This window comes from Thamnophis elegans, chromosome 5, assembly GCF_009769535.1.
Source record: "Thamnophis elegans isolate rThaEle1 chromosome 5, rThaEle1.pri, whole genome shotgun sequence".
In the NCBI taxonomy this organism is placed as follows: Eukaryota; Metazoa; Chordata; class Lepidosauria; order Squamata; family Colubridae; genus Thamnophis; species Thamnophis elegans.
This window is the reverse complement of record NC_045545.1, coordinates 36,230,922-36,246,436: the sequence shown is the minus strand read 5'-3', so window position 1 is coordinate 36,246,436 and position 15,515 is coordinate 36,230,922. Positions and strand designations below refer to the sequence as shown.

Genomic DNA, 15,515 nt, shown 5'->3' with positions numbered 1-15,515 from the left:
AATAAAAGCGATTCCTAAGATGAATTTAAATAGGGAGAAGAAGAAAAAAATCTGGTTCAAGACTTCTGCCTGAACAGGTAAGACAGGTAGAGAGCAGAATAGAGGAAAAAACAGAGAAAAGAATAGAGGTGAAAGAGAGACAAATGACCTCCTAGAATTGTGATATAGTTCCAGGCCATTAATCAACAGAGAAGTGTGAATTAGTCAATTGGGGGTTAAAATAAAATTGAAGCAGCTAGCCATTCCATGTGGTTCTTTCCCTTTTGCCTATTATGGGACTTGCAATATGCAAACTAAAATATATCCCATTAGTTCGAGGATTTGCTTTCTCATGGGGGGTGAGAAGGGAAATTGGGAATGGGGATGGTTTTACGCCATTTTCCTCCTGAGAATGTAATTGCTTTGTGGGATTTTCAATGTAGGTTTGTCTCCTGGGATCAGTCTCTGAAGGTATGCTGGAAGACTTTGGGGTTAGAACAGAGAACGGTAATAAATTCTTATTTATATTTCTGAGAATATGTTTTTCTCTTTAAAATGTCTAAAAAGTGATCTGGAAAACCATATCTTTATAAGAAACTACACTAGAAATAGACACAAAGCATTTTATTCCCTTGCATTTCACTGAAAACTGTCATATGAGATAGAGTCTGAAGATACAAAATTCATTAAATGTCACTTTTTTAACCTGATGTTCTTCAGTTAACTTGGACATCAACTCCCATATTTTTCAGGCAGTATAGAAAATGGCATGCGGAGAATATTGGGTTAAGAAAGAATGATCTGTTAGAAGACACTGTCCATTCTTCAGGTAGATCCAAACTTAGTTTCCGGTATTTTTCCCAGCCAGATGGAATGAGGCTACGTGCTAAAAATACACAAATCACATGCTGTTTAGCAAAGAATAAATTTTCATTTCATACCACTTGATTTAACTTAATTTTGTGCAAAAGTGTAATGAAAAGCTATCCAAAAACCACTTTTGGATTCTATTTCTTTATGATCTGAGAGTCCAAGGTTTCAGTTTTGCTATTCTCTTGTTCATCTGAACTGATGCTTGCTTTAAGTTAGATTCACAGGTCTGCAAAAAAAAAATTTTGACAGCTATTTTGGTTATTCCATGTAATCTTTACGTTTTTTGGTGCACTGAATTCGAAAATGACCTCCATTTTGTCATAGGACATCATGTTTCCTGACAATTTGGGTAACTATGTTAAATAAGGCAATACCTCAAAATAAATGGAAATAGACTTATAAAATTAAAGTTTTATTACATATTTTCATGAAAATCCTTTTTTGAACTGAAATGAGCTCACCCACACACACTAAACTCGATTCTTCTTCCTTGTGAAGCTCCTCTTGGTGCATTTACGCTTGTGAGTAGCATCTGGAATGTCTCTCTGAAGCATCCAACAGTAGTTTGCCATCATTGTAATGTTCCATTTTCCCTGGTACCTCCTTTCCATCTCTTTAATGTCTTGGTGGAATCGTTCACCTTGTTCCTCACTCACAGCTCCCAAATTTTCAGGAAAGTAGTCAAGATGGGACTGGAGGAAATGCACTTTAAACTCATCAGGCAACCTAAAACTTGAAATGCTTTCAGCATTCTTCCGACGATCTTTTTGTAGTGAGGATCTTTGTTATTGCCTAAAAATTTCTGTATGATTTCTTTAAATGCAATCCACCCTTCTTTTTGAGGATCCGTCATGGTATTGACAAACTCTTGATTAACTATAAGCCTTCTAATGTCTAGTCCAACGAACACACCTTCCTTCAATTTTTCCTCCGACAGGCATGGAAACTTGGTGACCAAGTATTTGAAGCATTCTCCATCTCTTGGAAGTGATTTTATGAATTGCTTCATCAATCCCAATTTTATGTGGAGAGGTGGTAGAAGAACTTTATGGGAAGGTACCAAAGTTTCTTGGACGACATTTTTTTCACTGACTGTTAGCACCCTCGACTGCCAACTCTTCTTGGTCCAGTGATTTTGTCGGTCTTGACTGTCCCATAGACACAGAAAACAAGGGTATTTGGTATGCCCAGCTTGTTGCCCGAGCAAGACCTTCAAGTCCCCACACACTTGCCAACTATGGTCTTCATATTTAAGTTTAGTAAGAACCAATTCCAAGTTCTCATAGGTTTTCTTCAAATGTACAGAATGACCTACAGTTGTGGAGTAAAACTGCTTTGAGACTTCTTTTTGAAGAATCTATAAAAAGACACCACTGCTCTGAACCATATTGGATTTTAAATTGATACATCAGACCTTTGACATCGATGCAATAAACCAACTTGTCTTCCTGGGCGAAGTAAGGAACGAACTCCTTTTCACGATGTCTGAACCATGAAGATGACACTCCTGGCAACAATAAATTCCTGCTTTTCAGCCTTGATCCGAGTAACTCAGCGGCATCTTTGGGAAGATTCAAGTCTCTTACCAAATCATTCATCTCCTCCTGAGAAAACAATTTCGTGTTCCTCAGTACAAGACCACCAAATATGGTAGAATGTGCCATCCCTTCTTCCACATTTCCAACACAGTGGAGATAACCCAGGAAACATTTTGGCTAACCTCGTTGGGGGGAAGTGCCATCTATAAACCATCTTGTATATGTTTTCTTTAAACGCTGTAGATATTGTAAGTTTAATAGTCTTACTCCATAGATCCCACCATTTGCCCATTTCAATCTCATAGCCAAAGTTTCTCTCCTGTGTTATTAGAAGGCTTTATCCATCTCTTGTTTAGCATCTTGACAGGTCAAAAATTGATAAATCTTCGATAACATTTTCTTATCTCCGCCAAACAAAATCTTATCTAGCCCCTGAGGGTTTGGGTAGATCCCAAACCGTACCTTATCGCTTTTAAACATATTTCTAATCTGTAAATATTCCCACCATTCCAGATTCCTGCCCTGCTGCTCTAATTCCATCTTTGTTTTCATGTTGCCATCTTCTGTCATAATGTCTTTATATTATGTTTCTTGTCCAATTAAATACACTGGGATGCATTAAGGCCTCCAACGGTGCCAACCAGCACGGAACCCTAAGATAGTACTTTTTCCTCATCTTTTCCCACACCCCCATCAAATCTTCCGAATATAATGTCCCATGAAGTACCTATGGGGGGTATCTCTTTCTTGCCAGAGGGAGGCATGCCTTCCCTGGGGGAGGTCATGTCCCTCTATAGCCAATAGGCATCTTCTACTCAATGTCACCCAATCCTTCACCCATGTCATAATTGCTGCATTATAATATGCTTCCCAGTTGGGTACTCCGAAGCCTCCCAGTTCTTTACGTTTTTGCAACATTTGGGCTTTAATTCGTGCTTTCTTGCCTTGCCATATGAATCGAGCCACTATTGTCTCCAAGGATTTTTTAAAAAATTGTCCAATTTAGTCAGTGCCATTTGAAACAAAAACAAAAATTTTGGTAGTACATGTGTCTTAACTGTCGCAATCCTGCCCATCAAAGACAGTTGTTTACCACTCCAATTAGTCATATCCTTATATACCTGTTGTAGTAATTTCATATAATTATCTACCTTGATAGAGGAACATCTCTCCGTAAGCCAAATTCCCAAGTATTGTATTTTATGGGCCATGTTAATCCCTAACAGGCTTTGTACTTCCCTTTTCTTGTTCAAAGTCATATTCTTAATTAACAGTTTTGTCTTCTCTTTATTTATACGTAATCCCGCTATCATACCGTACCTCTATTTTACGTAAAAGTTGTATCCCAGAAGCCATAGGATCCTCCAAAATAAAAACAAGGTCATCGGCAAAAGCCTGGACCTTAAATTCCTGAGCTTTAGCTCGTAACCCTTTAATTTGTATATCATTCCTCACTATTCTAAGAAGGGGTTCTAATGTAAGGATAAACAGTAGGGGGGATAACAGGTATCCTTGTCTTGTGCCTTTACCAATCTCAATATTACCCGCCTCTTCTCCATTTACTAATAATGTCGCAGTTTGTCGTACATAAATTGCCCGAACTGCGTTTAAGAAGTTTTCTCCAAACTTCATATTTTCTAATTGTGACAACATAAACTTCCAATTTACCCGATCAAAAGCCTTTTGTGCATTAAGAAACATAAAGGCCACTTCTTTGTCCGTCTGGGCTTCATAATATTCTAAGGCATCCAAAATAATTCTAACATTATCTTTCAAATGCCTTGATGGCAGGAAGCCATTCTGATCAGGGTGTATACATTTGCTAAGGAAGAATTTAAGTCTATCTGCCAGTATAGCTGCAAAGATTTTATAATCCACATTCAAAAGTGAAATGGGCCTATAGTTTTTAATTTGGGTACGGTCAGCTCCAGCTTTAGGCAAAAGGGTTATATAGGCCTCAGCCCACGATTTCGGTGCGATAGAATCCATCAAGAGAGCATTAAATATTACAATCATCTCTTGTCCTAAGATTTCCAAAAGGTTTTAGAGATTTCAACTGGCAAACCATCCATGCCAGGAGTTTTGATGTTTTCCATTTTTTGACTGCCTTTCTAATTCATCTATTGTTATCTTTTGGTTTAGTACTCCTTTCACTTCATTTGAGATTTAGGTAGATTTGCATTATCAAAAAATTCCTTAATTTGGTCCTCAGAAATTTCCTCTCTACTATATAGTTGCTGAAAAAAACCTTGAATAATTTCCTGTTTTCCCCCCTTGGTTTCTACTAATTCCCCTTTACTATTCTGCAGTTGAGCTATATGTCTGCTTCTCTTTCTTTCCGAAGTCTATAAGAGAGCCAATGACCCGGTTTGTTAGCATGCTCAAAAAAGTTTTGCTTAATCCCCCTAAGTTTCCAAAATGGCTACCCATTTTGCCCTCTCTTCTAATTTTTCCTCTGTGTGCCTATTGTATATTTAATAGCTAGGCCCCTCATATAAGCCTTGGCCATATCCCAAAGCATTTGTGGAGTTACTCTTCCTATTTTCTTCAAAAAAAAAACAACCCTCATTTCCCTTTAAAACATTTGTTGAAATTCTTGTTCTTTCACTATCTCTGTATTCATCATCCACCTTCTCTTCCTCCCCTGCCTTACTCCTTTCCACACCAATAAGAGTGGATTATGATCGGCCCAGGTATTAACCTCGATTGCTGCTTCCTTAATCAGATCCCCAATTTCTGGTGTCAACCAAGCTATGTCGATCCTAGAACAGGATTGATTCTATGTGAAAGAAGTATTGTTGTTTCTGTGGTGGAGTTCACGCCATACATCCTTTAATTCATATTCCTCCTTCATGCCTTCAAAAGTTTTGGGGAGCTCTCCTCCTTTCTCTTAATTTCCCGCCTTTTGGATGTTTCCTGGGTCCATTGTCCTATCTGCCACAGCATTATAATCACCCACCACACTATGTGGTCATAGCCTAACTCTGCAATTTTTTGATGCAACTTTCTAAAAAAGGTACTTTGATTATCATTCGGCGCGTATATGGCCATCAGCAAAATTTTATATCGACCAAATTTCAATTCAACCATTAAAAGTCTCCCCTCCCCATCAGTATACACCAATTTAGAATCGATATGATCTTTAACATACAGCACAATGCCCCTTTCCTTTTCATCTGCTAACTTGTATGCATTATACCCAGCCGGGGTAATACAACACATTTTGCTGGTGGCTCACTATATGTACTTCTTGCAGGCATGTCAGATCACAATTCTTTTTCCGTAAAGCATTCAGTATTTTATTTCTCTTTCTTGGTGAATTCAAACCATTTATGTTTAAAGAAATTAAGCGGAGTTCATCCACCATGTTTATTTGTGAAAGGTTTTGGATTTTATTGTCTGCCTCGTCTGCAGTCTCACATCTCTATTTTGACTCTAATTTCCCCCTTTCTCGTCTCCCGGGACACTATTCTTCACTTCTCTCCTTGGCTCTTGTTATCCAATTCTCCATCATTACTCTGGGTTCCCCTCTTCAACTGACTTTCCATAAAGTCTTGTGCATCTTGCAATGATTCAATCCGAAACCTCTGGCCTTGCCAGAGGAAGGACAACCCTTCTGGGAAAAGCCACCTATACATCACCTGAAGTTTCCTCAGTTGTGTTGTTAGGTCCTGATATTTCTGCCTCCTTTCCGTCACTCTTCTTGGTATCTGTTTTAGTACTGTCACGTCTCCCCCACGTATATGGTATTCTGGTCACATGCCTGCTGGTAAATTTCTTCTCTCAGAGATCATTTGCTAAACCTCATGTGCACTTCACGTGGCAGTTTCTGTCTCCTAGTATAGGAAGTATAGACCCTATAGACATCATCAATATCACTCTGTATTGTCAGCTTATCTTTCTGGGTGATCCCCGCAATCATTTCAACCATAATTTCCTTCAGTTCCTCCACTCTTTCCTCTGGAATATTTTGAAATCTGAGAAAGGGCTGACCTTTCTCATTCCAACATAGCAATCTCATCTTCCAACCATCTATTGGTATGAAGCTGCCTCATCTCCCACCTCGCCATGTTCCCTTCACTTTCCTTCATTTTTACTCCTAAATCTTGAATTTGACCCTCCTGTTTCTCCATTTTTGCCCAGATCTCCTTTTACTCTGAATACAGCTGTTTCATTTTTCCCCTCATGTCTCCCATTTCATTTTTAATGTCGGCCAGGGATTTTTCAGTGATCTCTTGATTCCTAGCCATATTATTTTGTATCGATAGTAAAGTTGTCTGTATATTTTGCAATGTGGGTGCTTTCTCTACCCCAGCCATATTGTCTAAATCTGTGTAGTGTTGGAGGGGTTGTAGATGGGGATGACTGAGTAGGTAATGCCAAGGTTCCCCCCCCCTTTGCCCAGCTCATATCAATTAGGTTAAGCTTATCCCACTGTTTCATAAGCTATCTGCTACCAGCTTAAGCAATGTTCCAACTTATTTTCTGCTATCTATAAGGAAAAATATATGAATATAGTCCCATACGGAGATCTAGAAAAAATACAAGAGGAGGCTCATATCAGAAAAAAAAGGAAAGAAGGGGGGTGGGGCAAATATACCAACACAAAAAAAGGAATCAAACCTCAAGAGAAGAGAACAAAAAGAAAGGGAAGTTCAGCTCAAAATATTCCCCTTTCAAGTGTCCAACTCCAGCTCCAAAAAAAAGAAAAAGAAAAAAAGAAAACAATGCACATTGTTTAATAACATTGACTGTCTCAAATGGAGTCTTAAGTCTCTACAGGCAAACCCAAGCCTCCCATGTGCTTCTGCTGTGGGAAGGAGTGGCACCGTGCTGTAAACTGCTGAGTCAAGATCAGCCACACCGCCCCCCCCCCTCGGAAGGAGAAAAAGCTAGAGAAACCTCCCAGCAGAAGGAACCAGCTTTGACGGGGCAGGAGACTTCTCGACGCTTCGACCTGGAGGAAGGAGGGAGCGGAAGCCCCAACTCGTCTGATGGCAGTGATTCTGAGGAGACTGAACGCTGGGTAAGTTCCCATTCAGGGCCCATGCTTGTCCCAGTTGAACTTAGAGTGCCCTCTTCTGGCACGCAAGAGAAACTTCTTGCTCTTTTGGATTCTGGTTGCTCACGTTGCATTATAAGCCCAGAAATAGTTGAGAAAGTGGGGTTAAAACTAAAAACTTTGAAAATCTCAATTGCATTTTGCCAATTAGATGGCTCTATTGCAGAGGGAAGCCCTGCTCATTTTGCTACTGAACCTATTGAAATGTGGATGGGGACCCATCAAGAAATGATAACTTTCATTGTAGCTCTGGGAATGGACCGGCCCCTTATATTGGGATTCCCCTGGCTCCGTGAATGGAACCCATGCATAAATTGGAGAAATGGTTGGTTGCACATTCGGTCTGCCACGCCCCCTGAAGGAGAAGTGGGCATCCCAGAATCAGACAAAGCAGGCCCCAAACTAGTGGCCAGAGGGCAGGAGAAAATTGAGGGGAGGAGAAAATCCCAAAGGAATACTGGGACCTGAAAGATGTTTTCAGTGAGAAATCTTCTGATAAGTTGCCCCCTCACAGGCCCACCGATTGCACCATTGATATTCTGCCTGATGTGAAACTCCCTAAATCCCAAATTTATTCAATGACCCCTAGAGAGATGGACGAATTAAGAAAATTCATTGACAAAAACTTGGAAAGGGGTTTCATTGAACCAGCTAGACCCAGGGTAGCAGCTCCAGTCTTGTTCAGAGAAAAGAAAGATGGCTCCTTCCGTCTCTGAGTGAATTTTAAAAACCTTAACTGCATTTCTGTCCAAAATGTCTACCCTTTACCACTGATGAAGGACATGCTAGCCCAATTGGGGAAGGGGAAGATCTTCATTAAGTTGGATCTGCGGGAGGCATACTATCGGGTTAGAATTAAGGAAGGAGACGAGTGGAAACTGCATTCAATTGCCCTCTTGGCTGTTTTCAATTTCGAGTTATGCCATTTGGACTCCAGGGGGTGCCAGCGGTTTTCATGCAATTAATTAATGAGGTTTTACATGACCACCTTTACAAGGGTATGATGGTCTATCTGGATGATATCCTTATTTACACAGAAACACGTGACGAACACGTGAAACTGGTTCACACAGTACTCAAAAACTATGTGCAGCAGAACTATATGCTAAATTGTCCAAGTGTGAATTTCATCAGGAGAAGGTGGATTACCTGGGTTATCGAATCTCCCACAAGGGGATAAAATGGACCCAGCAAAGGTCAAAGCAGTCACCGAATGGGAAGCTCCACGCACACATAAACAGTTACAGAGCTTCTTAGGTTTTGCCAACTTCTATCATCAATTTATTCCTTCTTTTGCTAAGATCGCTCTACCAATTACAAACCTCCTGAAGTCGAAAGGGGGGCCGAAGCCCAAACCTAGAAAACCCTTGAACTGGGCTATGGAAGGTCAGGCTGCGTTCGAGAAATTGAAATGTCTGTTTGCAGAGGAGCCAGTCCTCAAACACCCAGACATGGACACACCTTCATGCTAGTGATGTTGCTGTGGGGGCGGTACTGCTTCAAGCAAATGCAGGGGAAATTGCAACGCTTACACCTCTCGTAAGCTAACCGAAACTCCGTGCTGGAACAATATCTTCGCTGTTTCATCAACTACCAGCAGGATAATTGGGTGGAATTGTTGCCTCATGCTGAGGTGGCATATAACAACTCAGTGCAAAGCAGCACGGGTTTTACACCCTTCAGGGTGGTATACGGACATGATTTTGTCCCTATCCCCAAGATTCCTTGTGAGAAACCACAGGTATTGTCCCTCTCTGAGTGGAGTGACCGCCTCTGAGAGATGTGGCTTTTAGCTTACCGGGCCCTGGATGCTGCACACTGAGCACACAAGAAACAGGCAGATAAAGAGGGCGAAGCCGAAGGAATATAAAGTTGGTGATCATGTATATTTATCCACTAAGTTTCTTCAGACCACTCAAAAGTCTAAGAAATTAGGTCCCAAATATGTTGGCCCGTTTCTGATTATCAAGGTTATCAACCCTGTCTCTGTCCGTCTCCAATTACCTAAATATCTCAACCGTGTCTATCCTGTTTTTCATGTTAATCTCCTTAAGCTGGAACACACTTCTCCATTGAGGGCTCCTTTCCCTGCTCCACCTGCCCCGCTTCTAGTTGAGGGTGAGCAACATTTTGAGATTAAAGAAATTTTGGACTCTTGTAAATGAAGGAACCGTATTCAGTATCTTGTGGCTTGGAAGCATTGCCCCCCTTCTTATACTGAATGGGTCGATAAATCCCACATGTGAGCTCTTCGTCTGCTCCGCAAGTTCTACTCCACTTACCCATACAAGCCCTGAACTCACTTCAGATTTTTAATTTCCCCTTCCCTTTTTCTCTTCTATGTCATGTTGTTCGTTTTTTGTCTGTGTTCTTTCGTTTCTGCAGGCGTGAGCGTCTATTTCTGGAGGAGGGCCGGATGTCAGCCTCTGCTTTGCTGCTGCTTTTCGGCTGCCATTGAAACGGGGAGGGAGGGCATGGTATTTGGGGGGAATCATTCTGTACTGGAGGCTGTTATAGGGAGTTATTCTCACCATCTCTTTGCGCATGTGGAAGGAGGAAAGTTTCCCGTCGAGGCCAACTGTCCAGCATTACATCCTGATGATGATTTTTGAAGATGTTTCCCACCTGACAGTTGGGTGAATTATGATTGGACTATGGACTGGGGTACCAAGGGGAGGGGAATGAATTATGTATTGATATCTATTGCTTTCGCGCCTTTTTATTCAGATTCAGCTTTGCTTTGCTTCTCATCATTTGTAATCAGTAAAAGTACACTTAATTCTGAAACATGGAGTTGAGTGGTTTCTTTATTGGTTTTAATGAAGGAGCATTGGATAAGGATGTGGATATGGATATGGAGATTATATATTATATATATATATGTATATATACACACACATATACATATACATATACACATACATACATACATACATACATATATATATATATACACATACACACATAAAACACACACACAAACATATATATATATTATATATATATATTATATCTATATATATATATATATATATATATATTATATACACACACACATACTTAAAGTCACAACCCCTGGTATGCCCAAGTATGGGAGGAAGGTCACACTTCCACTCTCTGTCATTAGGCTCGTCACAAGAGTCCATCCAGACAGAAACCCAATATTTTTTACTGTTGCCTTTTTTGTTACATTTGTTATATTTATGCTGATAAATAAATAAAGGGAGACTAGTATAGATCTATTTCAAGCTATTTAGCTTGAACATATATATATGTTTTCTGAGGTTTCCGCGGGTGTTAGTATGTAGGTCTCTAGTTGTTCTACGCGGGAGAAAACCCGAACAACTAGAGACCTACTATATATATATATATATCTATATATATATATATATATATATATATATATATATATATTATATTAGTGTCACAAACCCCTGGTAAGCCCCAATTATGGGAGGAAGCTAACTGCTTCCAACATCTGTCAATCGGCTCGTCACAAGAGTCCATCACGACAGAAACCCAATATTTTTACTGTTGCCTTTTGTTATATTTGTGTTTTTTATTGTGCTGATAAATAAATAAAGGGAGACTAGTATAGATCTATTTCAAGCTATTTAGCTCTCATCAGCTAGCCAAAAAAAAAAATATTGGGTTTCTGTCGTGATGGACTCTTGTGACGAGCCGATTGACAGATGTTGGAAGCAGTTAGCTTCCTCCCATAATTGGGGCTTACCAGGGTTGTGACACTAATATATACCTTCTTCCCTGGCTTCAGCTGATAAGGAGGAGACCTGTGGCTTGATGGCTAAGACGTTTGCCTAAGATGCAATACAGCACAGGTTCGAATCCCATAAGGGTGTGGCTAGCTGATGAGAGCTAAATAGCTTGAAATAGATCTATACTAGTCTCCCTTTATTTATTTATCAGCACAAATAAAACACACACACACATATATATATATGTATGTATGTATGTTGTATGTATGTATGTATGTATGTATGTTATATGTATATGTATATGTATATATATATATTCAACTGGAGTTATCTCTTCTAACACAGAGACTTTTTAAAGTGGTAATATTACTATACCTATTAGTCATGATTGTTATATTTGTCCTCAGTATGAGAAATCTGTTAATACCTTTGAGACATGTTATTGAACTCAGTCCTATTTGGGACATCTCGTACAGATTAGATTTATCATTGTCAGTACAGAAAGCTGTTCAGTACAGTTCTTAACAGAGTTTACTACTAGACATGTGTGTTAACACTTTTTTCATGGTGCCATATATAAATGCCTGTATGTTGTTCAGCTAAATAAGTGTTCTAGGCTCAGAAACAAAGTTTTAAGAACAGTGCTTCCAACAGTATTAAAGCTATGTGATTTTCTAAGCTGTTTTCTAAGAGTCAGAATAGATTCAGCAAAATACATATATTATATACCCTGAATTTACACTTTTGCTGCAATATTAATAGAAAGTCATATGTAGACAGTAAGAGACTGTCAAGAGACAGTAAGCCCAGTGGTTCATTGTAGATGGAAATCCACCATCTTCCAGTCCTTTCATTTATAAACAAGTCAAGCATGCAATATTTGCTAACAAGCAAGTTTCTAATACACTTCTCCATGCTCATGTTTGTGTTGTAAGAATGTAATGCTTTAATTTAAAAAAATGCAAAAAACCCATAACTACTCTCAGCTATTTTCTTCCATGCTTTATTATTTTCCTCCCCATTCAGCATAATTTTACCTACCCTTTCACAATAATTCCCAAGTCAGGTAACATAATTATCTACATTTCACTTCTATGATACTTAGAGACAAACCAACTTATGAAGTGTCACAATTCACAGTCCTTGTCTGGCTAGTATGAACTAAGAAGGCCATTCCCTTCCATTCTGTTAATGGCTATATAAGATTGGAGCCATTTCATATAATCTTATATAGGAATGCATTCCCGCTGTAGCACAGTCTTACCAGCTACAGGGTTTGTTTTGTCAGCAACTCATTACCGAATGAGAATTTGTCAAAAACATTCATTCAGTAATATGTTACTAAGCTTAGTTTAAACCAGGTGAGATTCTACTAGTTTTGGACCAGTTCAGGCAAACCAATAGCTCCAACTATTAGCTGGGCCTGCCAGCCCCCCCTGCACTATACTCACCTGTTCTGACCCCCCTCCATCCGGTGAGTAATGCCGACATAAGCTTACTGTTAGCCACACTTTATTCACAGTAATAACTCACAGACAAGACGTTGGCAGCAACCCAGACTCCCACAGATAAAAGATACACACAAGAGCTTCTCCAGCTTAGTATAACGGCTGTGTCCTGCAAAAGGTCTCCTCCCAAAGTTTCTTCTTATATACTCTCTTGGGAGGAGCCAATCACAACCACCTGAGCCTGATTATCTCCTATGTTGCCGTAATTGCTGCCTTCACTTCTCTCCCCCTCCTCTGCCTGGCGTCAGGGACAGACTTCCTTTGATCTTCACCACTGCTCCAGTGCCTGAGTCAGAGACAGACTCCCTTCGATCTTTCCCACTGCTCCATGCCTCAGGTGCCTCCTGGTAGCCAACCAGCCTCTCTGGTCCCTGCTCGGAGTCTAAATCCTGCCCAGGGTCCTCCACATCTTCCAGAGCTGACTCAAGGGGTCCTTCACTATCGGAGTCTGTTGGCAGCTCCAACAGCTCCTGCTGGGCCACAACACTCACCTATATTCCCTTTTCTGAAGCCCAACTGATAGGCATGGCAGAGCGGATTGCCGTGCCTCAGCTGTTTTGCACTGGTGGAGTGGTAAACTTTTAAACTCACTGCGTGCACATACACCGTGTGTTTGGCGAAGCACACGCTCAGCGAATCGGTTGTTACACCAATTGAATCCCACGACTGGTTTAAACCCTATTTACTTCTACACCTAATACTAGTCTACTGAGATTTATCTAAATTACAGTCATGCACACTGACTGGAAGCAGAACCTCCAAAATTTCAGACTGGGATTTTCTAGGGCTAATCCTGATGGCCATAAGGTGGCAGAAAGATGGTGCAGTTCCAAATCATCCCTATTTAAAATGTAAACTAAAATGTTCAAGCCTGCAAGTTTAAGTAAAGAGGCTAACAAATATAATGGTTAGAAACACGTTTCACACAGAGATATTGAAAGAAGATTCTGTTCCTGAATTTCATTGAAATACATAAGTGGCATACCTTGGCATACAAGAGATGACGGTGTTTCCCCTGGATGGACACGGGCCGTAATAAACACCACTTTCTGTTCTGCTCCAGGACGAAGGTTCACTGTTGAAGAAAGAAAGAGGGTTTAAAAAAAAATCATGAAATTGACATTCCTTTTTCTATGTTTATCTGACCTTAAATAAAGGAACTGTGAATTTTGAAGGGTAGCTGTTACTGATGCCTTTGTTTTGTGTATTTCTAGTTGCCTTTTTTATTCCTTTTTCCAATGAAACGTTGAAGAATAAGCAAGATTTCAAGCAACTGCTCTTTTGAGTCAAAACCTTTCAACTAAGACAGTTTTTCTTGACTAAGACTAAGCTTTTCTTCCTAAAGAAATACAAGGAGTTTAGAAAACTGTTGATCCATAGAACCAAGATATAGAACTTCAGGGGGGAAATGTCTTTGGCAAGCCAGATAAGAAGCTTTATGGGAAACAATGGTCCATAACGAGACATTCCCCATTATTGGTTTAGGCCAGGAGTGTCCAACCTTGCAACTTTAAGACTTGTGAACTTCAACTCTCAGATTTCCCAGCCAACTAAAAGAATGCCCTTGATAATCTTTCCTATATTGGATTTACAAAAGACGCTTGTTAAAGTTTGGAAGAATTTTGTGAGGAGAAAGAAAAAATCAGGTTCTATGACATTTGGACTTTTCAAAGAAGAATATGGCATTGGATCAATGGAAATCAAGATTCAGTCCTCAGTTCCAACAAATCTCTTAACACTGGTGAACACACAACAGGGTATTTTTTGAAAAACAGTCATATGCCATGCATTATCAGCCCACCCTAGTAAATGTACACAAACTTATACCAACAATTACTATGGGGTTTCTGCTTTAAGAAGTAATTTTTGGATTTAATTAGCAGAATTATAGATACTTTTGCCAAGTGTGGTTAGAAACAAGGAATTTGTCTCCAGTACAAATTTGGATTAGTTTATTGTATAATTTTTGAATTGTTTCCCAGTTTTCAAACTTTAATATTCAAATAAATTTTAAGTTTTAAAAGTTTAAAAAATCATCACAATCAGTCCTCCTTGTATAAAAGAAACAAACATATTTTCACTGGCTGTTTCAATCTTGTATGCTACCTTTAAATGAAAAGAAGAGAAGGGTTGCTCAAATGGAGGGTGCATAATTGTAATAAAAGAACAATACATATGGCCCCAGATTGACCTTCATTAGTTGGTGGCTAGAAAACTAAAAATTCTTTTGCTCTGAAGATGAGCCAGACACAAACAGTGAAAGGCAGTAACCTTCCCTGAAGGACAGTAGGAGCCAGGAGTCAGCTGTGCTAATAGATAAGAAGTCCTGATGGATGATATTTCCCTAGCAACAACAGTGCCCATCTTTTGTTTCACCTTCTCACTAGCAATGTCCAACTTTGGGGTGTCCTAATTGTGTTAGTCAATGTAACTATATTTATCCTTGAGGTCATGATTTTTTGATTGTCCTGATTATAATCCTTTAAAACTCATGGACTTAGAACAAATCCATGCACCGGGTTTTGAAAACTTTAATTTCAAGTGCCCTTTTTTCTGTAGCAATAGCAATAGCAGTAGACTTATATACCGCTTCATAGGCCTTTCAGGCCTCTCTAAGCGGTTTACAGAGAGTCAGCATATTGCCCCCAACAATCTGGGTCCTCATTTAGCATGTAGCATAAAGATATTCAAGAAATGTTCAATTGATTTAATTGAATAATTAACTGGCCCGCATGCCAGGTTCAACAAATATCCAGCTTCCTGGGACAACAATGTAAAGAACAACACAAATATTGTTATCAAGAAATAGCATTCAGCATTCAATAAAAGATATGATATT

General features: G+C 39.6%; 1 protein-coding gene across 1 annotated transcript in view; it reads right to left on the bottom strand.

Moving 5' to 3' along the window:
- AGBL4 (ATP/GTP binding protein like 4) overlaps positions 1-15,515 on the bottom strand; it is a 1,221,291-nt gene that overhangs the window by 309,229 nt on the left and 896,547 nt on the right. Inside the window, exon 7 of the mRNA XM_032217563.1 lies at positions 13,662-13,751. Coding sequence (XP_032073454.1) covers positions 13,662-13,751 — 90 coding nt within the window. The remainder of the gene's footprint in view (positions 1-13,661; positions 13,752-15,515) is intronic.